This window comes from Ornithodoros turicata, chromosome 1, assembly GCF_037126465.1.
Source record: "Ornithodoros turicata isolate Travis chromosome 1, ASM3712646v1, whole genome shotgun sequence".
NCBI classification, from domain to species: domain Eukaryota; kingdom Metazoa; phylum Arthropoda; class Arachnida; order Ixodida; family Argasidae; genus Ornithodoros; species Ornithodoros turicata.
In genome coordinates, this window is record NC_088201.1 from 122,562,282 (window position 1) to 122,589,245 (window position 26,964).

Genomic DNA, 26,964 nt, shown 5'->3' on the forward strand with positions numbered 1-26,964 from the left:
CCCTCCTGCGGCGACCCAACCGTTGGTGCAGGAGGGGGCTACTGCGGCTGCTGCCGGGCGATGGGGGCGACAAGTTCCCGACGCCGGGAAAAGGCTGGTTGTACTTGTAGTTGTCACCACCCGTAATTGGAATTGTTTGCCTTTCGGCTTGATCCTTAATACGCAGGAAGTTTCTATCATAATGTGAGGAGCTCGACACGTCAGAGAAATGTTGACCAAGGACGTTAGCCTGCTCTTCTAGGCTCTGACACGGTATGCCATTAACCTGAAGCAGGGGAATGGAAAACTAGTGTAATCACCCTTAATTTTTCGAAGTCTATCCCACACAACCTTTGACGGTGCTGTGCGCGTTAACGAAGAGACAAAGTTACGCCACGACGTCCGTTTTGCTTGTTTTCTGGTCCATTTTGCCCTAGCTCGTGCCCTCTTGAATGTCGTGCCCTCTTGAACTGCGACATGCAGTCATCATCATCAAGCTCCATGACGTGTGTGTCTGTCTGGGGGTAAACTCCCAGTGGGCCCATCCCAGACTGAAAATACGCCATCAACTTCTGCAGAGGTTGTGGCCACCACTTGCTGGCTGCCCATTTGAGCAGCCGGAGCCAACGGAGGGAAACTCTTCGCAGGCTCTTCTTGTGTTTGGGGAACTTGGAGTAAAGACCCAGACACCTGGGTCGCAACGGATTTAGTCGGTGGCGTCGCTCTCCTACGCACCACCCCAGCATAACCGCCTTTTTTGGCAAATTCAAATGTTGTTTTCGCTTCCTTCTATGTGATGTTTTGAGTTGCTTTAATCCTCAAGATGCCTTTTTCTTTTTTCTTGCTGCCACTGAGGGCGGGACCGTGAATAGACTGAGTGATTGTCGCTGCAGTTAGCACGTTTATTTTGACAGGTTTCTGCTATATGATTTTGGTACTGTATCGGCGCACTTTGGGCCGGTAGTGCGCCCCCCGCAGATCTGCGATCCGTGCCAAAAACGTTGGCACTTAAAGCAACGACATGGGTTAGGAATCTAAGGTCGCATGGGGTAGTTGATATATCCTCTTTTGGTGTCTATCGGAAGTTTGTGTAGCTGAAAGGAAAGTACAATATGCTTGGCCGGAATTTTTTTGCCATTTCGGCGCATTACAGTCCGCTGGGCTTTTACTACACCTTGATCCTTTAGGCCTTCCTCAACCTCAGAGTTAGAACAGTCGGAGAGCTCATGTTCTGAAATTACGCCCTTTATGCCTTTGAGCCATTAAACACATAATCTCTCTCTCTCTCTCTCTTTATGATGTTGAGTGTCCTATGTTCGGAAAACGGAACTGACACATCAGCTATTCTATCGAGGGAGAGTAGCGTGGAGCTTTGCAGTTTCGTTTGTACTTGAATCTGTATGTCTCCTGTTGGCAGTTTCTTTGCTGTGTAGGATTTCCCAATGACTTTATCCAGTTCCCTAGCAACGACAAATGGCGATATTTTGGTCAAAGGCTTCGTGTTGCGTGAGATGCTGTGGCGACTGCTGACATGGTTGCCAGTTTACTAACGCGAAGCGTACCAGTTGTGCAGAGTTGTGCCTAATTCGTTACAAGTAACTCGTTACTTGGTAACGGTTACTTTTTTGGTAACGAAGTAACGATGCAGTTACTTTTTTAAAAAATGTAATGGTAACGGAATCAGTTACAAAAAATTTTAACTCGTCACTGACGTTACTCGTTTCTTTTCTTCAGCGCGGGGGAGCACATTTCGGCACTCCGTGTGGCGCATGCAGATTTGACCTGCATGACCGGCGACCACGTGTGACTCAAAGTATTATAGCAGTCCCTCGCTGGATGTCTTTTCTCTTGTTTCCGTAACCTCCGGCCATCACTCCTTCCCAAGAATGGCACGAACTGAGCTATGGCTACAAAAAACGCGTTTCGACTTCTAGCCTTGTCTTCTCTTTGCTAGGCTTCTGAGCGCCCTAAACTATGACGCAGCCTCCCGTCTGTATTTGGGAACCGTTGGTGATCGGTGGCACGAAAACCGGTGTCTTTCTTGTGTTTCCATAATCTCCGATGACCCCCGCTTCGGAAAGGAGGGAAGGACCATGCCTGGACCTCGCGCCTTGAGAGGTCTAGGCAAGCTGATACAGACTCATGGTAAGGAGCAGAGAGACACGGAACACCAAGGACGGACGACAAATTCTCAGACTCAGAAAAAGGTTTATTTACAATGAGACAGATTATATACCAAAGGCGCGACGCAGAGGGGGAACAAGACAAAACGAAGGGTCACTAATCACGTTGCCACGTGTGGCGATCTTAATAGACTCCCTCAGGAACCTGCTTCTTTTATCCCTTTCAACGGCGAGTACACTGGTCCCATCAAACGACGGGGCACAACCTCTGCACTAAGTGAGATGAACCCCCACTTACCAGGAATGAACGAGGTGCCGCGTCATATTTGGGGCGCTCAGAAGCTTAGACAAGAGAAAAAATGGTTGCGACTTAAGACGCGTTTTATTGACATCTTAGCCCTTAGTTGGTTGTTGTCCCGTGGCACATTGTCTTGCTGTCCCTTCGCTTCGTTGTAATTTCAGAACGCCATTGTAAAAAGACTGCAACTGCCTGGTTTCGTCAACTTTCGTTTGCGGTACTGTGGTGTTGTTCTCGAAAAAAAGATTTCTTTTGGGGGGCGGTTTCTCCATCTCCCCTCACGTGACCGCACTTTCTGACTATAAAAGCGCAGTGGCATCCACGTATTAATATGCATTTTCTTTGCGAGATGGGCACCGATAAAATGACGTCGCCTTGGCCAGCCTTAGATTCGGTATTTCAACTAAAACAGACCAAAGGGAACGGGAACTTTGTTTTCGTGCCTCCTTTGATTGCCGAAGACGAAGAACATCTGTAGTTCGAGTACGTCGTACTCGAACTTGACGAAGCATGTGAGGGTAAGTTACGCTAAATATCTTCGTGTAATAGAATTATATTTTGAGCTACGCTGCACCGTGTTCACATGAAAGTGCATATTCTGTTTCCAGACCATCCACCAGTCACATATCGGTGCCTTTGAACAGGCTGTGAATAGGAAACGCAAAGCAGGAGGAGACCACACCGAATCACCCATGAAGCAAACACGCATCGACGATGAAGGCAACAAACGAGACTCTCAGGAGACATTGAATATACTGGTTGTTGACGTCGTTGTCAAAGCAGGCCATCCGTTTTCCATCGTCGAGGAGCAGTCATTTACAGAAATGTTCCAATCCCTTGCTCCCAAGAGGAAAGTGCTGACCCGAAAGATGCTCAGAGCGAGAATTGGAGAGTAGTTAGACGACCTGAAGTCCACACTGCAAGACATCTTCCACGGACTGCGGTATGTCACTCTGACTGCGGACTGTTGGTCCAGCCATCACAGGTTTGCATTCCATTACGTTACGTAAAGGTCGCGTGACTTCGCCGCCGTCGCTATTTAACACGTTATAATATCCCAGGACTTTTCTTGGTGTCACCGCGCTGTGGCTCGATCCGGACACTTTAGAGCGTAAAGTCGCCATCCGGGCTTGCCGTCGCATGGTTGGCAGCGTAACGGATGATCGACTTGCAGTAACGTTAAACGACATCCTGAAGGAATATGGTTTGCAAGGGAAATTTACGAGAGTCGTGACGGACAATGGCTCAAACTTCGTCAAAGCCTTTCGGTGAGCTCATTTTGTTCATTGTAGCATCTGCTTAAATATTTTATTAATGTTATTATTACCGTGGTAGGTGTTTCGGAGTTGACATGGAAGATGCCGACGATGTCCTGCATACCGAGCAGAACGGACTCACTACGCTGTTAGAAGAGGAAAATCCTTGTGTCCGTCTCCCCCCTCACCAGCGCTGCACCGCTCATACGTTGAACCTTGTTGCTACTGTGAACGCATCAAAGGCCGACGAGGACCGTGAGTTCGCAAAGGTATCTGAAGGCGTTCTTAGGAAGTGTGCAGCGCTTGCAGCACTTTGGCAGTGCGCAGTGCAGCAATGTGCAGTGTTTTGGAATAAGCAGAACCAGTCAACACGAGCTGCTGATACGGTGAAAGCTGTATGCGGTCGGTATATGACCCGCCCTGTGCCCACACTATGGAACTCGCTGCACGATTCCCTGGAATGCATCCTTCAGCTGATCATGGAGGGCATGAACATCGACGAATTGTGCCGTAAGCTTACTGTTCCTGTCCGCCTGCGTGGTAGTGACGTGAGATTCATTGAAGAATATTGCAAAGTAAGGCTTTTCGCCCATAATTTTCCAGCACACTTCTCCTTCTATGCGATACGTGATTTCTCCTTTCCGACAGGTGATGAAGCCGTTGCGTTCGGCACTGGATATTCTGCAAGGCGACAAGCACACGTTTCGGGATATGTAGTCCCCACTGTGTCCGTCCTCATTCGAAGGTTAGAATACGTGGCCGCTAAGGGACTGAGGTTTTGCAGTCCTCTTGTCAGCGCTGTTCTGGATGGCACTGAGAAAAGGTGAGCACACGCTATCATTAGATAACCGCATATTTTTGGCCTTTCTGCGCCTGTGAATCGGGTCGCCGCCTGCTACTCTTCACTGTAGAGGACTTCTTTGAATCGTATGTTCGTTATTAAGTGTATGTTGATTTCCCTCTCGCAGGTTCGGTCACCTCATGGATGACAAACAGCTTCTGGTTGCAGCAGCAGTCATTCCAAGGTTCAAGCCGGCTTGGATGAGTGACGCGGCTCAGCGAGGAATGGTCATAGAGATGTTGAAGAAAGAGCTTCGTGATTTATCTGCTGTGGGCGCAGAGACCACGAACATAGCAAAACAGGCGCCCAGTGACGACTTCTTTGCCTTCACCAATCAACAGTCAAGCCGCGCTGCTGAAGACAAAGAACTTTCAAGGTTCATGGCTCCCACGGAGGAGGACTACCCTTTGTCAAGAATGAAACAAGAGTTCCCTCGCATCCACGAGCTCTTTCTCCGGTTGAACACCGCGGTACCTTCCAGTGCATCGGTGGAGCGCCTGTTCAGCTCGGCAGCAGATGTCTTCATACAAAAGAGAACGAAGATCACTGATGTAAATTTCGAGTATCAGCTTCTTCTGAAGTGCAATTCCTCATTAATAAAGAGTTGAAGGGAAGCGTCGGCATGTTTGTTGGCTCCTCTAACTATGCAGCGGCAACGTAAAAGTAACTCGTTACGTGTGAGTAACGAGAACTCGTTACTTCTGTATGTTGGTAAGGCGTAACGTATTTAGTTACTTTTTTTCTGCAGTAACGGGTAACGGTATTTAGTTCCTTTTTTTTCTGTAACGGGCACAAGTCTGCAGCCGTGGTGCCGAAAAATAGCCAATATTAGCCCCATGTGGCAAACATAGAGTGACAACAACAACAACAACTTTATTTTGAGAAAATGAATGGGGAGCTTCGTCACCAGGGGCGATACACTACTCCATTCTCCATTGCCCATACTACCAATTCCCGAACCGCACTTTCCGGGTCCCTTAATCAAGCTGGACTCTTGCCCCCTTTTGTCTATCTCAAAGAGTAAGCATAGAACGCGGTACAAGCAAATGACAAAGATGTCATCCTCGCATGCACCACGGAAGGTCTGGATATGGTGGGACTAAAATGACTGGGTGTGTTTGTCGTCTCATTCAATGCATGGGGCGCGCGCGGACCCCGTTGTGTAACGGAACACGTGACCCTCAGGCCTGCGCTCGTAGCGCACAAGGCAGATTTGTGCTGAACTATTTCATAAAATGCATTATTAGCAAATGCGTTTATGCCAGCTATTATAGTCTCGCACGACATGCTTCCTTGTAGTATTGTTGCCGCATTCTTCAGCCACCACACTGCATAGGTCACGTGACACATATGGTGGCCAGGTTCGCGGAGCGAGCCACTCTGTGCAAAGATCACGCAAAGGAAGACAGCGGAATGCAACGTTGGACGGTTGCATGCACACGCTTTGGCTAGACCGTCGCGCGCTGCTCGAGCGCCGATTTAACGGTACGTCCTTGTGTCTATGCTTGTTCTGAGTCAGAACAATCAGTCATTTTCATCAAATCTGTCTTGTCTCGTTCGGACCCGCGTGTTTCTGTCCGCAAGGGAATATCTATTAATCAGTGTGTTGCGTGGGAGTCGCCTCCTTCAAGTTGAGTATGTTGGTGCCGCCTTGATTATTTCCCATTCTGCTCAACATGGGAAAAAAGTACAAGAAAACAGCGTCAAAGTGTTTTACGCGTGTGTAAAGTGACAGAACTCCAAACTTTCCCTCTTCCGTGTACCTTGTGATGGGCAGCTCTTGGAAGCTTGGCAAAGATTTGTTCCGCACTATGATGGCAAGCTGCAACAGAACAGCGCTCTATGTGAGCTCCACTTCGAAGAAGGGCGCGTTGAAACAGTGTATATATTACATAATAGATCGCCAGAATACGGGAATTATATGGAATATATGCTAGAATATGGAATTATGTGGGAATATTATGGGAGTTATATAATAGTATTACAGAAATAAAGAGTTCATATAGTATTACAGAAATAAGGTGTTCATTTGAAGCAGACAGAAGGTGATGTAGCGCTTTCCTGTGCGCGACAAAGGTCATGTCGTGTCAGGAGCCTCATGTCAAGCACTGTATATTTCAGATGCATTGTCCGACACTACGCTCACACCACAAATGGTGAAGTCGTGTCGTTGCCACGAGGAGTGCCATCGCTGGATCCTGGAGCTGTGTCTACGATTCTTGTTCCTGACATTAGGAAACGCACAGCCCGTCCCGACGTTGAGGAAGAGCCGCCAACGAAATACTACCACACATACCAGCGGGAACAGGATCAACCAGAATGGCCGCGACCGATGCCGCCGTTGAGTTTTGAGATGCCAATATATGACGCACCTATGCCTGTGGCACACAGCACCAGCCGTCATTTCATAAATAGCACCACGCATCCATCGAATAGTTGGGTCCGTATATGCCCGACAAACATGGATGACACGGTTCAACGAAGTGCTAGAGGGACTTGACACCAAAGTTCCTTGCCAAGGCGCCGGTGATTTGGAGGACTTCAATGGGATCAACCTACTGAAATTTAAGACTAATGGCCACAGGATCACATCTACACGATGCAGTGGCTTTGTATTAGGTGAGGTACAATAGAGTGTGTTTGTATGTGTGTGTGTGTTTTGGGCAGGATTTCTATTAGAATTTGACACTCCGAAATTGCCGCGCACTTTCTCTCTTTGCTTGGTCAAATTTCTTCTGGTCAGGGATAGCCCATCCGAGAAGGTGCTTTCAACATAATCTTGGAAAATGCTACGTTCGTTGGTGAGTTTTTCTTCACTACAATTACAAAAATGGGACTGATGTTTACGAGCGAAACGATGAACAAGAACAAAGACTGGATCCAATTCTGCGAAGTCTGTTCCGGAAATGTGCCGATGGAAAAGCCCCAAAACAAACCTTCTTGTAGGATGGTCTATGTGAAATCCTCACATGCTCACATGCGTCGAACCAGCCACTTTTTAATGCCAGGCGGCAATGGCACGATATGCGTCGCCTGCAGATACACCAAGACGGTACTTTGGCAGCAGCTGCGCCGTTCCAAGCAGAGCCGTAGCTCTGTGACTACACCGACTGTCACCAGCCTCAAGTTACGGGTACGCGCTAAACAACGTGCGATTAGACGAAGGTCGCAGAGGCTGCTTCAGTACAAATCGTCTCTGGAAGCGATGCGCAAGAAAAACGAGGTGACGGAGGTTGCTGTGCTGGAGGAGAAGGTGCGTTCAGTGGCTACGACTGGATCGCATAGATGGTAATGAGATTCTTTCATAACCACTCAGCACATAATTACTCAGCAGATCAAAGCACTCAGCCCCAGCAACAGGAAAACGTGCGTGTTTCCGTGCAGCCAAGCGGAAGTCCCTCCATGACTATCGATACAGCCCGAGTGGATATTGGAGTGCATAGTACTGTACACAGTAAATTCAAAAGCACCCTTTTGGGTATAAACCACTTACACCTTTTTGTCCTATGGCTGGCACCCTTTTTTACACCGCATCAACCGTAACACCCTTTCAAAAAGGTGTATTGTGCAAAAAACACCTGTTTAAACACCCTTTTAGGAGGGTGTTAAACACTCTTACACCCTTTCGAAAGGGTGTAAGCTCCCGCGGCAGCATGCCGAGCCATGCGGTCCGACGTTTTTGCTTGTATGGCAACAACCACCCTAGCGACGGCACAGTTCCAGCCGTGGTTCCACACACAACCTAAACTGGAGCGCAGCGCGTCACTGGCAACCCTCATCGTCCTAGCAACACTGTGAGTGAGCAAAAAAAAAGAACAATTCAAATAAAATGAAGTGAAGTGAGCGGCGTTACGATGCTGCCATCTTCAGACGATGCCTGTAATGAGCCCGAGCACTCTCGGTAGCCTAAATTGGCGTACCAGATTGATCATATACTGAAATGCAGTTCGTTGGAGTATATTCGCTAAGCTTAGTGCGATAAAACTCGTCTGTAACGGTGACGAACATGTGTCTTTGCAATTAACACGTACGCCTGTAACGAGTCAAGATATCAGCGAGCTTCCTGACATCCCTCCCTGTCAAATATTGTGTTTTCAACTCAAGCTATCGTCTATAATGTGATTACCTAGTGAGCGGAGCTGTCAAGCCATTGTAATTTTTCTCTCACGAATGAAAACACCGTTTTCAACACCAGTGTATAGAAAGGGTGTATATAACGTAAACACCTTTTTCGACACCAGTGTTACTTGAAGGGTGTAAAGACAGGTGTAAACGCATAAGAACACCCTTTTTGATACAGCACTTGGTGTAATAAAGAGTGTATTTTCTCATACACCTTTTTTAGCACCCTTTTTGCGGCCTTTGGTTATCTTTGTGGAATTAAAAAAGGTGTATTTGCTTAAAAACACCTTTTTTTACCCAGAAAGGGTGTTTTTGAATTTGCTGTGTATATGAAGAGCGCATGGCTTTACAGACACCTGCGCCGCAGCAAGATACTTGTCCTACCGAGCCGCTCCTGCTTGAAGAGTTACATAAGGGTAAGCTGCTCAGACTTTTCCAATACGGACACTGTTTCACCCCAAAGTCAGTTAACCTTGCATTTGGTGAAAGGCTGTTTATCGAAGTGTCTTAAGACCTTGTCATGCGACCTCCTCACAGAATTTTAAAGGTATATTTGGCTTCACGTTTTCGGCGCCTTAAAAGTCAAGACAGCTACTATGGACTCTTACAAGCGACACGGCGGGCTTGTCATGGACGAGATGAAGGTGCCCGAAAATTTATCCTGTGGAGCGTCCTGCGAAGTGCAGGGATTCGTGGACCTTGTGCCCTTTACACCCGACGATGCCCGCACGACGACGGCTGACCATGGAATTGTCATCATGTTTCAGCCGTTTGTAGGCAGGTGGACGCAGATCATAGGCTATGCCCCAGTTTTACCATACTATTCATGCGCAACAGAACCATGCCTACCATGCTGTGGTGGACCATCTTTGTCATGCGTAAGTCGTTGAGCGAAATCTATGGATGTGTAGAAAAGATCGTGTTCCTATACACGGGTCCCGACCGATGGTGGCGTATTCAATTTATTGGCCACACCCGACACAAGGGTAGCCCAGCGGGGGAACATAATAGTATCATACCATCTCAGTGGCGGTAAATAATGGTTACTTCTCGTTCCCTGTGACTAAAGATACCTCCCTTGTCGCTTATGACTCGTTTCCTGCTCGTAAAACATGTCTGCACTCGTATATTGCTTGCCACCGACGGTCAGAACGTTAGGTCTCATGTGAATTTAGCTATGGTGTGCCTAGGCAACGCCTCACGCGTCCACACGCTCCAAATTCTCAACTTCCTCGTTTAGTGGACATCAGTTATGCGAGTAGATATGTGGGAAATCACGAAAGGACAATGTCTATTTCCGAACAGATGAAGCAAACAGGCTGATGCTAACTTGCTGGATGTCTAGATTGGTTATAGAAAATCCATCTCAAGAGAAACTTTCCCTTTCCTTTCCTGTAGGAGTATTCGCATCTCGAGGAAACGTAAAGGCACATATGCTGCTGAAATTACTGACCAAAGCCGTGCTCCTGAGCGAACAGGTGAGAGAGAGAGAGAATATGGGTTTAATGGCACAAAGGCAGCGAACAGGTCGGTCTCCTGGTAGATTACATATGCTGCGACGGGGCCACGTGGAACCGTTCCATGTGGCATATGCTGGGAATCAAGGCCACCGACAGGACACACGTCAACTGCAACACTGTTTACCCTGTAGACTCTACAATGTTCCTTTACTTTCTGTCGGACTTTCCCCATCTGATGAAGTGCGTGCGAAACTCCTTTCAAACAAGTGGTTTCAATACACACAACGGAAAGGTTCGTGCACCTACAACGATTTCGCCATAGACGAGACTACGAACGCCAATTTTTAAATAGAACTTACACATGTGCATTAACAGGTTCTTTGGGAGCACATCAAGGAAGCCTGGAAATGTGATGCGGGAAACACTAGCTTGAAGGCAATGCCCAGAATTACTGGGGCACATATCTTTCCTGGCCCATTTGATAAGATGCGGATCAACCTTGCAATGCAAGTGTTCGGAGATGACGTCCTTCGTGGCTTTCACGTCTGCTCCCAGCAGGTTCAGTCTGCATACGATGACACCAAACCAACTGAAAAGTTCATAACACTGATGAAGTCTTTGATAGCTGCGATCACGTCACGGTTTCCCCTAGAGGCGCTGAGGCAAGTCATTAGTGCTGTGCACTACTGTGCACGCAACAGATATATCTGTGATATTACTGCCTGGATTCCCAGTTGCACTGTGTGCGTACACGACCGTAATTTCGAAAGGGAAAGGAACCCTGAGGCCTGGCCTATTTCCTCACGATTTTTCTTTAGAATCATCTACACGTCGGACTGAATTTAAAACTGCCGTAATAATTCGGGGGTTTATATCGAAAGGAGACTACGATCACGAGCGATGCCTGAAGTGGTCGGTCTGTGGATTACTTTTGGGCAAACGCGTGAAGTCTCAAACACTGAATTTAACGTCCTTCCCGGAAGATGGAATTTTCATTGCCCATGCATTTTCTCTTGCAAAGAAATACATGTACTACATGGGTATCTGACTTTGTCCTGAATTATAGTGGTATGATTGCACAGGAGCGTGATTACGACTGTGGTGTCTGTATATTTTAGGCCAAACTCCAAGCAAGCTGAATGCCTCGACGAAGTTCTCCGATTCTTGGATGACTGGGAGGACCACGCAGAACAGCAGGGATTCCTCAGTCGCAGCACCGCCGAGGGGCTCCGTGTTAGCCTTACAAGCGTGAAAGGGCTGGAGAGTTTCCCACTGTTGTAAACTGTCTCAGCTTTTATAACCTCGCGCGGGCTCCAAACGACGGAAATGTGGGCGATGGCCTCGTCACAGCGCTGCTGAGCCCAGAAGCAGCCAACATGTCATCAGTAAGGCTGCGACAAAGCATCGACGAGCTGCTTGATTCCGGCAACATGGTGGCAGCGGAAGCAGCTGTGGATCACTTACCATGCGTGACAGAAAAAAGTGATGCCAGGCTGATATATTACATCGCCGGGTGCGCCGCACGCAAGTGAATCTTGAAAAAGCCTTGCGCTGAATGCCGGAGCCTGTGCATTGGAAACGCCGAACAAGCCAGTGATCTACCTATTGAGCTTACCGAGCATTTTGACAACGGCGGCCTGCTCTATCCAACGCGCACATTTTACAACTTAATACTTAGCTTGGAAAATGTCGTGACAAAATCATTCAGTACGAGCGAGTTACATTCAGAATCTATTCTTCACGCAATCGCATCCGCGAATAACCGTCAACTACCGCTTGTCGGCTGCAGCGAACACAGTCTAGATATGACTATATATATATATATATATATATATATATATATATATATAGGAGCGTGGTCAAATTTTATTGCCTGACGCGGCTTCACTTTTTCGTGAAATCCTTGAACCAGTAATAAGCCAGACCGCGAGAAGCGGCGGCAACTTAAAAAAATGTCGAAATGTTAGTTTGCACTATCTTCACTAGTACGGTCACGAGTACATATCACAGGGTGTCCAGAATAACTATACAAGTGTCATTTCATTTCAGAGCTAAAAAAATACTGATGTCTTTCCCGCGAGACGAGTGTTGCAAAGAAGGCAGATCTCACAATGAAGCATCTCTTTGCAACACAAGTCGTGTGGGAAAGAGTTTTCCTTTGAGAGCTTTGTTTCTGACAAAGCACTTCCATAGTTACGCTGGACACCATGTACATGAAAACGTGTTGTTCAGCCATATGAAAAACTTGTTGCTGAAGTATTGCTTTGTACGATTGTCAGCATGAATAACAAAAGGTTGATTGTTCTCCATTGGTAGTTTTCCTGGATGTTGGCAACACACAAAAGGATGACAACTGCGGACCATAATGCCAAAAATACTTTTTTTTTTTGCAATATGCCGAGTGATATTTAGAAGGAGCTCGTAATAGGAGTCACCCACAACCAATGGGAGATCAATAAACTAGTAAGTGATTAGACAACTTATGCGTCCAAATATTGTCAGGCTGTCAGGTAACACGGCGGATAGCCCGTGCTGTGAAGTATACAAGAGCACATTGTGAAGAAACACGTAGATCACCAGGGTAATTTCGTTTAGTTATTTGTTGTATTTTTTCAGCCAACTAAACCTCCAACACGAAATATAGATTCAACACACACCAAGGCAATTACACAAATAAAGAAACTACAAAAATAACATAGCTTCTCGGCCGGCCGGCCGTGCCCACGTGCAGGGGAGCTATTCTCGATGAAACTAATGCGTGCATAACTTGCACGTCACGAGCTCTTGGGTGGAGTCCACGCGACACGCTCCACCCGAACGCTCCACCCATTTCTAGGGACATTTGTCGCTGGCGAAGTCATTTCCAAGTACATTCTTTGCAGTGGCATGCTCTGTCCTAAGATAATGTAATGAGATGGCGCTATGTCCAAGATGTAATAAATGTGGGAGCAAAATGCAAGCGAAATCGTAGTGCGGATGTAGAAACGCGTAACGTTTTTGTAGCGTGTTATAATTATAGTCACTACGCGATTATACCATGTGCACTGTGGTGGGAGACGTGACGTAATCAGTTGACGGTAAACATTTTCAAGCGCGATGCGGCGCGATGGCTCGCGCCGGTGCCACGCACTTATGACGATTACCATTTGACTTTTACCTTGAAATAAGCCTGGCCTCGTATGGAGCTTCGTGAGACATGCTGAGATGCCGCTGAGGGGTAGGGGAGGGGGGGTATGTCTAAAGGTGATAGAAAAAACGGAGGAAAGGCTGCTGAGGATTGCTGCATTATACAAGGGGGAAAGAGGAAAACAAGACAGTAAACTCGAACGAAAGACTAGTGCCCGAATCTTTGAACTCTCCTTTCCTTCTTTGCATTCCTTTCCTTTCCGTAGGTAGCCCGAAAGAGACTTTCCCAGAAAGGAAGCCTTCTCTAGTGCCTTAGTGGCAATTTTTGAACGTGCCTTAAAGGGTCTCTGACCAGAAGCTGGAGAGCCTTTTCCGCAGTGGCTACCGATAGAATACACAAAAGCAACTTCACATACGAAAATGCATGCCTCAACACCTCGTAGTTTTCGTAAACTCGAATTTTGAACATCGCGGTTCACGCCGACGCTGGCACACCTAGCGTCAAACCAAGAAAACGTACCCATATATAGAAAACTCATCTGGTCATCCCACTGGGATGACGTCAATCGCCCATGCAATCAGCGCGCAGAATGCCGTCACGTGATCGAGCACTACAACAACAACTTTCAGCAAGAACCAACATTTTTACGCCGATATACTGTTGTCACAATGTCTGGAAATAAAAAGTATGTATATACTTCGAAATCTACGACCTGTTTTATAACTGCGATAATCCAATTAGCGACTTCCGTGGAAAGAGGAGCTGCGAGGCTACGAGCTACGACGACTTTCGGGATCCAGCGCGCTATTTCACTGCGTTAGCGTAGTGTGTGTATTTCCAAGTTTTCTTTATTTATATCTTTTGGAACAACGACCAATTTATCGAGGTACAGCCCTTACTTCATTTGAAGTGCCTCGGTTGTGTCGTCAAAGCGAGATTTCTCGGCGGGCATTCAGTTCCGTACGATACTGCGCGTTCAACCGCAGCGGCAGGATAATACCGCGGCGGATTTTGCCAATCATATTTGAAGAATGCAGACTATGAGACGGACCCCTCAGTTTGAGTACAAAGAACCTCCGCCTACAGAAGTCCGCAGTGCTTTCCTTGAATCTATCTTCCAAGACTGTTGCATCTGGACGTGACGAGGTTAGTGTCTTTTGTATAATTTATACAGTGATTACTCTCCTTGTGAGAATTACGTTGTGGCATGCAGATGTTAGGAGACCATTTACGCAACAAAGAAAAATACGGATTAAAGAAAATTGAAGTTTACGCACTCAATCAAAAGATTACTGTACAATTCTGAGTGTTGTTGAATGCAGCCATGCCAATGCAGTAAGCAACATTCACAGTACGTAAAATGAAGCTGTGTATTCAGCATCTAGATGTAACATAATAATTGTCACAGCAGTGTGCACCAATGTAGTTCATGACTTCCTTGGACAAGATGTGGAACCAAATGTTGGAAATACAAGGGAGGGATCAGGTACAAGTTTTCTTCTATTTGTTTTCCTTATAATATGCAGCATACTGCACATAGTAAAGGGTTCTGGATTCTAAACCAACGCAGTTGAAATCCTTAGTTTACCCCAAGCTGTACTATTGTTGTCTAATCTGGGGAAACACCACAGAGGGCAACTACGATAAAATTGCAGTGCACAAAAAAAGAAAGAAAGAATGCCTGGTATACGACAACCATGTCTACAGGCTGTCTACAGGTGCAATGTGCTGGACCCTCGTTGCAAAGAGGCCCAGCAGGGGTGCCACTACAATCCATCCATCCAGCCCCTCAGCTCCTTCAAGACATGTAAAATACAGTAGACAAGGTGTTCACTTAGAAATCAGACATTTACACAAAATTGCCTTGCAAATTCAGGATCTTTTAGCGCTATCCCAAACACTTGTCATTACGGTATGAAATCTATCACTGTACCACCTTACAAGGTTCCACTGCTACGGACCAACTACTGAAATCAGCAGAAACTGTTCCTCTTCCGAACAATTTTTTTCAGCTGATTGGAAATGGCCTTCCTGTGTCCAGTTTCAAAACAGAGTTACACAAACTTGTTGAAGTGTTATTAGAGACAGTCCACTCTGTTATGTATTTTTTTTTTGTGTGTGTTGTGTGTTTGTTGTACAATTGTGTATTTTATTTATGTGGTTGTGATTTGCTGTATGCTCGTAGTGGTAATATCTCAGTTATCGCATTTATATGGCTTTTTTTAACAATGTTAGGGTGATGACTTCAGGGAAGTGGAAGGAACAGGAGAGGAAGACATCTGGCAATGGTCATGACAGTTGTCCGTCAGGTACGGAACCAATTTCTTTTATAAATGTGGTGTATAGCGTGAAGTTGTTACTAACCAAAAGTTTTTTGTTCCCTTTAAAGGAATCTACAGGTGGTGAGCATGCGTAAGGAATTGACATATCTCAGTACAACTTAGACCTGCCTGTTGCACATGAGATGTGTGACTCTACTTACACACACAAGCTTCTGCAGGTTCGATGCATGTATATTTTGAAACATGAAATACAGAGTGCTAAAAATATATCTGAGGTGAAAAATTGAGCAGTTCACTGCAGTAATTCTATCGATTTATTTTCAGCATTTTGGGAAAAATATAGTGATGGCAAGATTACCTGTGTTGTACTGCCAGACCATCTGCCGTTGGAGTTCCATGTCCCAGTTATTATATATAATAGCTGTTTGAGGTTATTACATATTTATTATGCAAGTTTTGTGCCTGAGAGTTCCTGTAAATGTGCTCTGCGGTGATCATACTGGACAGAGAGCTATGCCTGTATAATAACAGTGACTAATGTTCTCCTGCCCATAAACCTATTCCTAGGGTACATCTGCACCCTTGGAAGTCACTGGAGAGGCGTGTTAGCTTAGCTCAATTGGTAAGGGCCCTGGATCGGTAATACAGAAGATGTGGGTTCAAGTCCTACTACTGGCTAACCTTTCCAGTGACTGCCTTCTTTCATCATTCATTTCTTAGGCACTTGATGCTTTGTATGTATTTGCCTTTTCTATGTGTTCCAGTCTCAGGAACATCAACTCCCATGTTCAAAAGAAGTGGAATATGCCTCTGCAATCTGGAACCCATCCCAACATCTCTTAATCGACAAAGTAGAATTTGTACAGAACCGCACGGTTTGTTGTTCGTGATTATCATCCTTTTTCCAGCGTCTCAGCCATTAAAGCCAAACTCTTTCTTACTCCTTTGATTACCAGATGAAAGGTATCACGCCTGGCATTCTTTCATAAGTTATATTACAGTCACACTCCTCCCCACCCCACTTACTGTTAATCTCCTCACAATTTACTTCTAAGACTTGATGACTCGCACAAAGTACTTGCTCCACCTACACAAACAAAAAAATTCCTCTACTCTCCGCACCAGCTGATGGTGTCAAACTGGAATGACGTTCCTGCCCACATAGCATCAGAACAAAATGTATCGTCATTTATTTCCAAGTGCTATGATCGTTTTCAGATCGAATGAATTTCTTTGTGGTGAGTGAACGAATTTTGTTTGCATCATTTTGGTATTTGTCTTTTATGTCCCGCATTTATGTAAATCCCTTCACAAGGGTGTTTAAGTAAACAAATGAAATGAAGAACTTCGTGATACTTTCATGGTTGGAGCATTTTTAATGCATATTTTAAAACAGTGGCTGCTAAAAATGTGTCAGACACCGTTACAAAGGCTGCCGTCTGTATCAGGTGAATCATGATTTTTCCCAGAAGCCCAATAATGTATAACGCTGCATCACATATGCTATTTTGGAGCAATCTCTGCAGACATATTATGAAGATATTATCTGAGTGCCACAATAAACTATATGAACCACATTTCATGTTACATCATCTTCGACTACAACATGCCTATTTGAGTATTTGAGCAGCCCAAGATACAAAGCTTGGTTCCTCAAGGTCTACATCCTACTCGAACTGGGTGTGCACTTTGCACACAAAAGGAAAATTGAGAATGAAAAAATGGCTAGGAAGCAAGCGAACTGGGGTTTTACATCATGCATGGAAGATTGAGGTTTTCGATAGTCAACTTGTGTAGTGAGCACTTCTGGAGGACTGAGAGCAGGAACCGAGGTCACACACAGGGTAACCTGCATAACAGTCTGATTTACTTCCACATAACGATCATTAAAATACTTGAGGTGCTTGAACAATACTATTTGGGTGCTATCAGACAGTAAGAGTTCGAACACTTACGACATATTGACTGAATGGGTGGACAAAAGGATGCGGCAGAACAGGATTGGATTTGTGTCTGTGGTGGAATTGAGAGCCCAATGTAATTCTTACTAGGCGGAGCAGGGTGATGAGATGGTGCTTTGTGTCAGGGGTCAACACAGTGGTTTATCCAGAATCCCAAGCATGGAGGAGTGTTGAAAAAAGTTCGGGGGGAGGGGGGGGTCATTATTATAGTTGCATCATTACCGACATGTGTCTACAGCTGAAATTGCAAGGGCACCCCCTGTAGGGGGTACTTCCACCTAGTATCTTGGGTATTTAAAGCATGTAGTAGTTACTATGGGAAAGGCTTTGCGTATCCTGTTCACCGCGCAGACTGGTATAACGATACTCTTGTTTTTTTTCAAGTCTGTGCATCTCACGAACTGTTGGTATGTAGTGTACATATCTATTTCCTGTATGAGACACGCAAGCTTTGAACAAAGCTAAAGCTAGTAGGACGCCGAGTATTAATTCAGCTGCACTCTTTCTGAATATGTGACGAACAATAACGAAAAGTTCAGAAAAACTATTTTGTATTGAAACCAACCAGCATGATTGTGCACGAGACACGTACGCTTCTTACTTGTGAATATGAGCGCTAGGTTCGTGCTGCCCTCGAAGTTCTAAATATGCTACTTTGAGAGCAGCTCCTTGCAACATAAGCACTCGACTTCTTTCGGCATTATTATGCAATGAACCACTCCGGCCCCTTTACACGGCGCCGTCAAACATGGAATTTACACAAACTGTTCATGTGCTTCATCGTGATCGATGCTGAAAGCTCATCTAACAGTCTGTCGTTGGAACTTCCTCTTCATGCTGAAGTCGATTCGCGGCTCAACATTTCAAAAGCAAGGCCTCCAAACTCTGCTGCACGTAGCAGGTGCCTCTCAGCTGCTGCAATGTAGCTTAAAAGCTGACTTGTCGACTCCGCTGTGCTTCCGCATCCATATTGAAAAAGGACCCAGCAATACGGAAGTTGCTTAAACCTCCCAAACTTCCGGTGTGGACTTTCCACCAATAAACGTCGCGGGCGTTTGACGTCATACACATGGGAAAACCACTGCATAATAGCTAGAGTTTTGCGCTGATCGCACGAGTTGAGGGCAGAAATCGAAACCGCTTTTCGGCTCCTTGTTTGGAATAGTTGGCGGCTCCGCAGAGACGAAACGTTTCAGTTGTAACTTGGAGGCACCATGTAGGTTCGTTATCCATACAAACAAAGACATTGACCAGGTTCTGGTCAGAGACCCTTTAAGCGCGGACCCCATAACAAGCGACACGCGACGCGCTGCAGAATTTGTCGCTGTCGCGTCTGGTCATGGCGCGACTTCCTGGTCCATTTGAGCAGCGACATTTCGTCACCGAGAAATGATGTTTTTGGAGAAGCAATGCTTATTTTATTCGAGCTAAGCTCTAAATTGCCATAAATATACCAAAAATAGTATTTCATTCGTCAAAACGAGGAGAAATTGTAATGAAGTTGCTATGTAATATTCGCCGTAACGCAGTGGCGCTGCGGTTGAAGTACCCAACGCCCCGCCCACTTCTTCGTCTGCTAGTTTTGTTGGTTGCCCTCTCCACCCTCTCCCTTGCCCACGCGTTCAGTTCTTGTTTCACGCCGCCAAATCTAGCTGGTTTTGTCAAACAACAGGCAACGAACTCAGCGACATGCTACAAATATCTACTGGGAGTAGATGCAGAAATATTGAGCCGCGACAAAGCTTTTTTGACGCTCGTGTGGCGGCAGTGACGTCGATTTTGTCGCTTCTCGCGTGTATCTGCCGCGTGTCGCTTGTTATGGGATTCGGGCTTTACGCTTTCTATCTTCGTCTACTTCTTCGTGCCTTTGAGTATGTGCTACTGTATTCTCAGCAGAATAACGTCTGAACTATGTCACGTGTTCTTAGCCGAAGAGAAAGAAAAAGCTTTGCGTGTCTTCCTTCCCCGTCCTTGGATACTTTTCGGTAACACGTGGTTTTCGTTGCCAATATGTCTAAACGGACGCTGTACATGTCGGCCGATGACACGGCTATCTTAATGGAGTTGACTGGGAGGTACAAGAGAGTACTTGAAAACGAGAAGACAGATAGTGTGTCAACGAAGGCAGAACAGGACACCTGTGGAAGGCTTACGTCCCAGTTCAACAGCATGCCCGGCGTTGTCTGCAGAAATTCAAGGCAGCTTCGGAAAGCCTGGGACAATTTAAAGACCAAGTGGAAGAAGACGCCAAAGGGCGTCACAAAAACTATGTCAACTGGTGAGCTGTGTACGCTTTTTTCGCGATTGGGACCTGCCATTCATCCAACTTTTCGGTTCTCTTTTGTTTTTGTTTTTTCTTCAGGTGGCGGTGGCCTTCCCTCACCAATGGACCCGCTTTTGGAGCAGGTACAGTCTTTGGTCCCCTATATTGCAACAAGGGTACATAACCTTTACGATGGGGACCGCCAGTCTGCTGAGGTAGATGACCTTCTGCTCCCCATGGTGCAAGCACGTCGCGACGAAGGAGATATTGAACATGGCAAGTACTCGGTCTTGTCCTCAAAGCCACATTGCTTCCCTGAATGTTCTACTTTTATTTCCGTTTCATCGTTGGAACACCAGCACCCATTAACTAACCGCGCACTTGTATGCAGGGCACCCGCAGGAGACGTACGTCAACAGTGAATCTACCGAGGAGTTCTGTTGTGACGGTCAAGAGCAGCGCGCTTCTCAGAATGATCTCGCTGATGAGCTCCATGAGGAGCCTCCTGCCGACACCTCGACGTCGCAGACTCCTGCGCAATCAAACCGCGCATCTAGCAACGTAGTACTGCCAACAGGCGCTATTCAGAGTACGTCGACTGGGCGGAGAGTGAGACCTTATAGAGGCAGGAACGCTGTTCTTGAGTCTGCTCTCTCTGCATAATTGGAGGCTCGAAAGCATGCCATGCGAGAGGACAGCACACAAAAGGAAAAGGAGCATGTCTTGAAAATGAAACTGATGCAGGAAAAGCATGAGACGAAAATACGTAACATGCTCATTTTGCATAGACTGCAAGTCAAATGCGAAAGGGAAAAACTCAAGGTGCTACAATTGAAACAGAAAAAACTCGAACAGCAGTTGGCCCGTGGTGATTCGGCTCATGAGACGTGAAAAAGTCAAAATAAAATGCACTGTGTGTGCGCAGACCAGAAAAATCTGTCCGTATAAGTCTACGTCGTATCTGCGCTCCCAAGAGGCTATCTCCGCGATTGGCAGGAACACTGAAGTCGTCTTCCGATGCATCTGTTCCATCATCCGTGCATGGGTCATTCAGCGCGCAGGCGACGTTGTGGAGCGCTGCGCAAGCGCAGACGATAGCAGCACATCTCTCTATCTTGTTTTGCAACTTCATACGGAGACACGGGAACCTCCTTTTCCAAACTCCGAACGCTCTTTCCACGGAGTTGCGTGTTTTTATGTGACTCGTGTTATACCTACAGAGGGTGGATAAAAAAGATTAGTTCGCTTCGAAATACAGGTTGCGCACATACTACAATAGTGCGCTTGACTGGCAACTGGTCCGCCTCTCTTTCTGTTCTTTTCTATTTGCCATACGGCCTTTGTACGAGCCTGGTAATTCGAGCGTAAGTGGAGGCGAAAGGTCGCGCCCCAGCAACCTAACGGTAGGCCATCCTTTCGTCGCCGCGAAGGAATTGCGAGAGGAACGACTACTGTTTCGGACTGAATGATAGGTAACCGTCAGACAGTAAGGGGGCACGAGGAAGGAATGATACGTTAAAAATCTGTCAATATCTATACCTCCTCTCTGGCGGGGTTCTGGGATTGCTGAGTGGCGTCAACAGAAACGGCGAACACGGGTATCCTTGATCCCTGAGCAAAATGCAAGGAATCCTGCCTTCCTCATACAGAACTCGTGCTCTGCTGTTTTCAAATATGCGGCTATCATGAACTGACCCCGGCCAGCTGGCAACGATGTCGAAAAACTGAAGTTCCGGGCCAGTGATTGCCTGTGTAGGTAGGAAGATAGCCCCTATCAAAACTGTGGACGTTGTGGTACGTAGTCTTATGCATACCATACCTGCACGTTGACGGAGAACACGCCTTTCCTATTTCTGAAAACCTCAGCGTCACTTCCTCCAAGGCTGTTTATGGGTACGTGAGTGCAGTCAATACAGTCTGTCACCTTTGAAATCCGGCGATGGAAATCGAGCCATAACTGACGGTGCTTCGGACGAAGAAGGGATTTTCACGTATTTTGGGTAAATCTCCGAAGCGATGCTCCTCGTCACTGCCCAAATTGCATTACATGTAGCTGGCTGCGATATTTTGACGAGATCACCGATAACGGTCTGAAATGCCCCAGCACCGTAAAACCGAAGAGCCACCAGCACTTTCAACATTGGAGTCAGGGGGTGACCTCTGTTGTCCGTAACGTCTGGGAGGGATAGCTGGCTCAGTATGGAGAGCACGGCGTTCTTCGTGAACCGGAATCGCTGCAGAAACTCTACGTCCGAATAAAGCTCCATAGGGTCTTCCCGATCCAGCAACTGACGGCGGTTCGGAGAAACATTCCAGTTGTCATCTCGGCGGCATAATAAGTCACTAGCATATATTGGGGGGGGGGGGGGGGGGGAGGCAATATGTGCATTAAGAAAAAAAGAAAGGAAAGGTTAGCCAGTAATATATGACTCTGCTTTGCTTGTAACCAGGAATGAGAGTACTTTGACACATCACCGCACCGTAATCCAGTTTGGTTCACAAAAAAAGCTTCAGGCTTCACTTCTAAAGCGGCAGTCATAAGACGTTTCAAATAGCACAAACATCTACTGACGTCGCTGATTACGTTCTTGTGTGGGTATTCCAGCCTGAGTGGCAGGTAGTAAGGTAAAATTCAAGGGCGTTATGTAATTTATTCTGTAAGGGATGCTGCTGACGAGGTCTTCACTTCCGAGAAAATGGAATCAGGAAACTTCTATACATGTCTAGGTTACTTGTTCCAACGTTTTAAATGCCAAGTTTCCTTTCTTTCTTTCTCCCTCCCCCCCCCCCCGCCACACACACTTTGCGAAACATATATGTATCTTGAAAATATTGAAACGCAAAGGTCGCTTCAACATCAATAAAGAAGAAAAGATCTCGCGACATGTGGTCTCGTGCCTTTATTCTGTGGCGGCCCGTGGACGACGATGAAGACGTGCCTCTGCTGGCGCGCGCCACTGCGCCTGCCAGCCAGTTCCACCGGCACCGTCCTAGCGTGATGCCACGTCCATCTGCCCGCTGGGACATCGCATCATCGCCGGTCAGGACTCATGTAGAGGAACACCACCTCCTCTACATTTGGTGACCCGGACAACGGACACCATGTTCGGCGTAATTCGGCCATGCAACACCCTAAATTTTTCGGCAAACCAGCAGGCAAGGCGCACCGGGACCGCTGTTCCACCGGGGACCCACAGGAAGACCACAGTAAGCTGACTTTCCGGCCTCCACCTGCTTCATGATGGACCTCTCTCGCACTTATCTGGCGGCAACCGGCATTCACGCTGTCGTACCAGTCGCGGTACTGTCGCCCACTCAGCAACACACTCACCCAGCAACAATCAGCACTCAGCAACTCAATCACTCAGCAAGAATCAACGCTCGACAGCAATCACTCAACAAGCACTCAGCTCACTCAACAAGGGCTCAACGCACTCAGCAGGGACTCAGCACAATCAGCGACAACTCAAGCATCCAAGCACTCAACATACACATCTCATCACTGGAACCCGCACGGATCGCAGCGCTCTTGTTCCCGCCATCCCGCTGCTGCTACATCTACAGGCACAGTCAGTCACAGCCATGTGTCGAGTCGTCCTCCATCCACGAGTCGTCCTCATTCTCCTCTTCATGGTGTCGACGCGGTCCTCAACCGCATGCACCGCTCCGCGTCTGAGGGGGGGAGTGATGTGGCGGCCCGTGGACGACGATGAAGACGTGCCTCTGCTGGCGCGCGCCACTGCGCCTACCAGCCAGTTCTACCAGCACCGTCCTAGCTTGAGGCCACGTCCATCTGCCAGCTGGGACATTCCACCATCGCTGGTCAGAACTCATGTATGGGAACACCACCTCCTCTACAATTCCATTCAGCCTCATGTTCCATTTCCGAAGATATCGGCAACTAGCGGATCTCTCGCCCCTCAGCTGTTTCGCGAACGCATGGAGGCGTTGGTCTCCTATATGGAGACCAACCGCCAATTAGCCAACCCTGCGGGCGACCTGAGGGGCAATCCACTAGGTGGTAGCCGCGACGCACAGTGGCGGATGCTGGCTGAGGTCCTCAACCGAGGCCAGCAGTATTAGCGCACTGCCGCTCAGTGGCGCACCACATGGCTTAATAAGCGGCGAGCCATCAAGCGAAAATACAACGACTGGAAGGCGTCCTGCACAAGGACGGGGAACAGGACGTTTGAAGACGCCGTGGGGGAGTTTACGGACATTGACGCTCGGGTCCTGCAGCTGCTTGGAGCATGTCGTGTTGACCACTTCTCGTCCAACCGGCTCCTGTCGAGTGGTGTTGTAAGTATACTTCTTTCTGTTTGTGCATTGTACATTACTTGCATTCCGTAAATTTGAAGTAACACCAACGGAAACCATAACTATAGGGTCCGAGCACTTCACCGCGCGACCAGCCGCTCGAAGGGAGTGGAGGAGAAGGTGGTATGGAGGGCGATGCTGCGGGCAACGCCGGCAACGACAACAGCAGCTCAGGATCCAGCGACTGGTTCACCCCTGCGGCTGCACCTCCCCGTCAGGTGCAGACTGGTAACGATCCCTTACATTCCACTGATGTTGCCCAAATTTAATTTCTCAAATAGTAATAGCCTCGTTTGTGTCATACATAGATACAACGAGGAACGGGAGGAATCCTTGTATGTTGCAATTTGTTTTGAACGTGTCGGTTCCTTGTAGTGACGCCACCCAGCTGGACGTCTCCGCCACGCCTCGTGACACGCCGGGAGCAAGAGGACGCCACTCTGGATCAGCTGGTGGCGGGAGCGGCCGAACATAGGGCCATCATGAGCTCGGCCGTCGACCGCCTGGACCTCGTCGTGGAGTATGTCCAGGCCATCAGGACCGCCGTCGACACCAGCAACCAGCCCGTCGTCGACGCAATAAACAACCTTGCTGCCGCCATTAACGACCTTGCACGGCAGCAACAGTCACACGAACGGGCGATGGAACAGGTGCGCATGACGTGCCCAAGTTTCGTTATGTGCGCTACATGAGTTCTGTTTCTTTCAGACGCGGGCAATGGTGGAGCGGGTCCTCCTCGTTATGTTGGCTCGTGCCCAAGCTCCAGCGCCATGAGGATCCTCGCCACCCGGCTGTAAATATTGTACAAATTGTATATAGTGTGCATATTAATTTGTGTAATGCTTGGTTTTGCTTTCGTATGTTTTTTTTTTTGTGTGCTTTCTTTGTGGTCTTGTGATTTCTTGCTCTCTTTTTGTCTCTCTTTCTTTGTGATTTTTGTGTGGTTCTTGGTTTTTGTTTTGAGTGTTTTCGTGTGTTTTCTTTGTGGTCTTTTGGTTTTTGTGTGGTTCTTGGTTTTTGTTTTTGAGTGTTTTCGTGTGTTTTCTTTGTGGTCTTTTTGATTTTTGTGTGGTTCTTGGTTTTTGCTTTTGAGTGTTTCGTGTGTTTTCTTTGTGGTCTTTTCATTTTTTTGTGGTTCTTGGTTTTTGTTTGAGTGTTTTCGTGTTTTTTGTGTGGTCTTTTGATTTTTGTCTATTTTTTTGTGTGGGCGGTTTGAATGTATACTAATTTAGGCAGTGTTTTTTTTTCTGTGTGTGTATATTTTATATTTTGTTTATTTTATTTCCAATATTAATATATTTCCAATTAATTTTGAATATTTTATTTCCAACTTTAAAATTTCAATAAAAAATTGCAGAGGGCCCTTTATTTAGACATGCATGTGACTATTTCCAAAGCAAAAGCAAATGTGTACAAGATACACATTTATGTGCGACATGTTTAATCCTAGTCTTCCCTGTTCCCACTTTACACCCTCAAAGACAGTGCTCCATGTAGCTGCAACTTTTCTATTGGGCCAAGACGTTGAATGTCATGCCCAGCCAATGACATTTGCTCCGTGCAACACGGTGGCACTAAACAAATGAGCACCAACTGCAATGGCAGAGAATGAGAAGTTATTCTCCATTTGCCACTCATGACTTTTGTCAACAGTGACTGCCACTTACGATTTGTAACAGGCTGCCAATGCACTGCCATGTCAATGTCTAATATGTCTGATTGCACAGTTTTAACACACGTCGCAGCCACACAGGTAATGGTGCTGTGGCACAGACTTAGTAAAGTGCATCTGCAAAGGTCACTGGTGACTGCTCGTGCTCATGGAGTAGATCCTGCCCAGCAATGAATGTGTTAGCCTCAAAAGAACCGCACAAGTGAAGCTGTGAACCTGCAAATTTTATGGGAAATGGAAGTTTGGGAAAATCAATATGTAGACTTACTCTGAAATAGTACCAAGCAGTGAAAAAACTGCATCTAAGACATGCCTAGACACAATTTTATCGATTTAATGGTAACCTTCTAGACACAGAGAAAGGAGGTCACAAAGGATGTTATCTGTCAAACAAACGTCTGACAATTGTGGCACCATTACTACAAACCGTAAGATTCACACATTGGCTAATAACAAAGCTTACTAATAAAGTGCAACTTACGCATCTCTCACACAAAAAAGTGGCATTTGCGACCGGTATATCGTAATCGGCAAAAGCGCTTCGATATAATCTATTCTTATTCTGCTTATTCTATTTTCTACCAACGGCGCAGCGAGACTAATGTCGCATTTAAACAACGTGTACAACATTTCGATACGCCATACTCGATATCATGTACAAACCAGGGTGTCGGAGCGAACCGAAAACCGAAAAAAAAAAAAAAAACGCTATTTTGGTGCGAACCGGAACGGAATCGAAACCGTATACGTTTTTTTCGCTCAGGAGGGAAACCGAATAATGTATTTAACGGTTTTCGGTCCAAGAAAGAACTTCGCCGGTTTGGACTACGAATACACTCTAAAAACAGAACTTCACCGCATAGCACGCTGTACGCCAACCATTGCCACGAATGATAGAGTTATCGGTTCTAATTCGAGGAGAGAAGGGGGCGTACGCCTTTTTGTGGCACTTTGGATGTATGGTAATTGCCACAAAAAGGCGTACGCATCCGTCTCTCCCCGAATCAAAAGCGGTAACCCCATCATTCGCGGCAATGATTGGCGCACTACGTGCTATGCGGTGAAGTCCTGTTTTTAGAGCGTACACTCTTAAAAATGAATTTCACCGCATAGCACGCTCCTAGCCAACCATCATCTCGAATGATATCTCTATGGGCCCCGATTTGTTGAAAACGGTAGGCGTACGCCTTTTTTGTGACACTTATGCTGTTCATAATTGTCACGAAAAAGGCGTACGCCTACCGTTTTCAACAAATCAGGGCA

The 26,964-nt window shown here is 46.7% G+C and overlaps 2 protein-coding genes and 1 long non-coding RNA gene across 3 annotated transcripts; all 3 read left to right on the forward strand.

Annotated features, from left to right (window-relative positions):
- Nucleotides 1–13,558: 13,558 nt before the first annotated feature.
- On the forward strand, nt 13,559–16,443 carry LOC135378573 (uncharacterized). Its single transcript, XR_010418475.1, has 4 exons — nt 13,559–14,352; nt 15,442–15,515; nt 15,596–15,706; nt 16,253–16,443. It is a non-coding gene; the product is annotated as an uncharacterized LOC135378573 (long non-coding RNA).
- A 3,016-nt stretch (nt 16,444–19,459) lies between these two features.
- On the forward strand, nt 19,460–20,375 carry LOC135384663 (myb/SANT-like DNA-binding domain-containing protein 3). The gene is made up of 3 exons (XM_064613856.1): nt 19,460–19,727; nt 19,812–19,988; nt 20,104–20,375. The coding sequence occupies exons 1-3, from the start codon at nt 19,460–19,462 to the stop codon at nt 20,373–20,375; spliced, it is 717 nt and encodes a 238-aa protein (XP_064469926.1).
- Nucleotides 20,376–22,698: 2,323 nt separating this feature from the next.
- LOC135368593 (uncharacterized) lies at nt 22,699–25,176 on the forward strand. The gene is made up of 4 exons (XM_064601984.1): nt 22,699–24,011; nt 24,098–24,257; nt 24,405–24,679; nt 24,738–25,176. Exons 2-4 carry the CDS (start codon nt 24,155–24,157, stop codon nt 24,801–24,803), a joined length of 444 nt encoding a protein of 147 aa, XP_064458054.1. The 5' UTR covers nt 22,699–24,011; nt 24,098–24,154; the 3' UTR covers nt 24,804–25,176.
- The last annotated feature ends 1,788 nt before the right edge of the window (nt 25,177–26,964 follow it).

Bases quoted from the DNA above. Each gene is read 5' to 3' on its own strand.
- LOC135368593 (XM_064601984.1), top strand. From the start codon at position 24,155: ATGGAGGGCGATGCTGCGGGCAACGCCGGCAACGACAACAGCAGCTCA. The intron at 24,258-24,404 runs GTAACGATCCCT...GGTTCCTTGTAG, and splicing joins TCCCCGTCAGGTGCAGACTG to TGACGCCACCCAGCTGGACG. The intron at 24,680-24,737 runs GTGCGCATGACG...TGTTTCTTTCAG, and splicing joins ACGAACGGGCGATGGAACAG to ACGCGGGCAATGGTGGAGCG.
- LOC135384663 (XM_064613856.1), top strand. From the start codon at position 19,460: ATGTCTAAACGGACGCTGTACATGTCGGCCGATGACACGGCTATCTTA. The intron at 19,728-19,811 runs GTGAGCTGTGTA...TTTTTTCTTCAG, and splicing joins CACAAAAACTATGTCAACTG to GTGGCGGTGGCCTTCCCTCA. The intron at 19,989-20,103 runs GCAAGTACTCGG...ACTTGTATGCAG, and splicing joins CGAAGGAGATATTGAACATG to GGCACCCGCAGGAGACGTAC.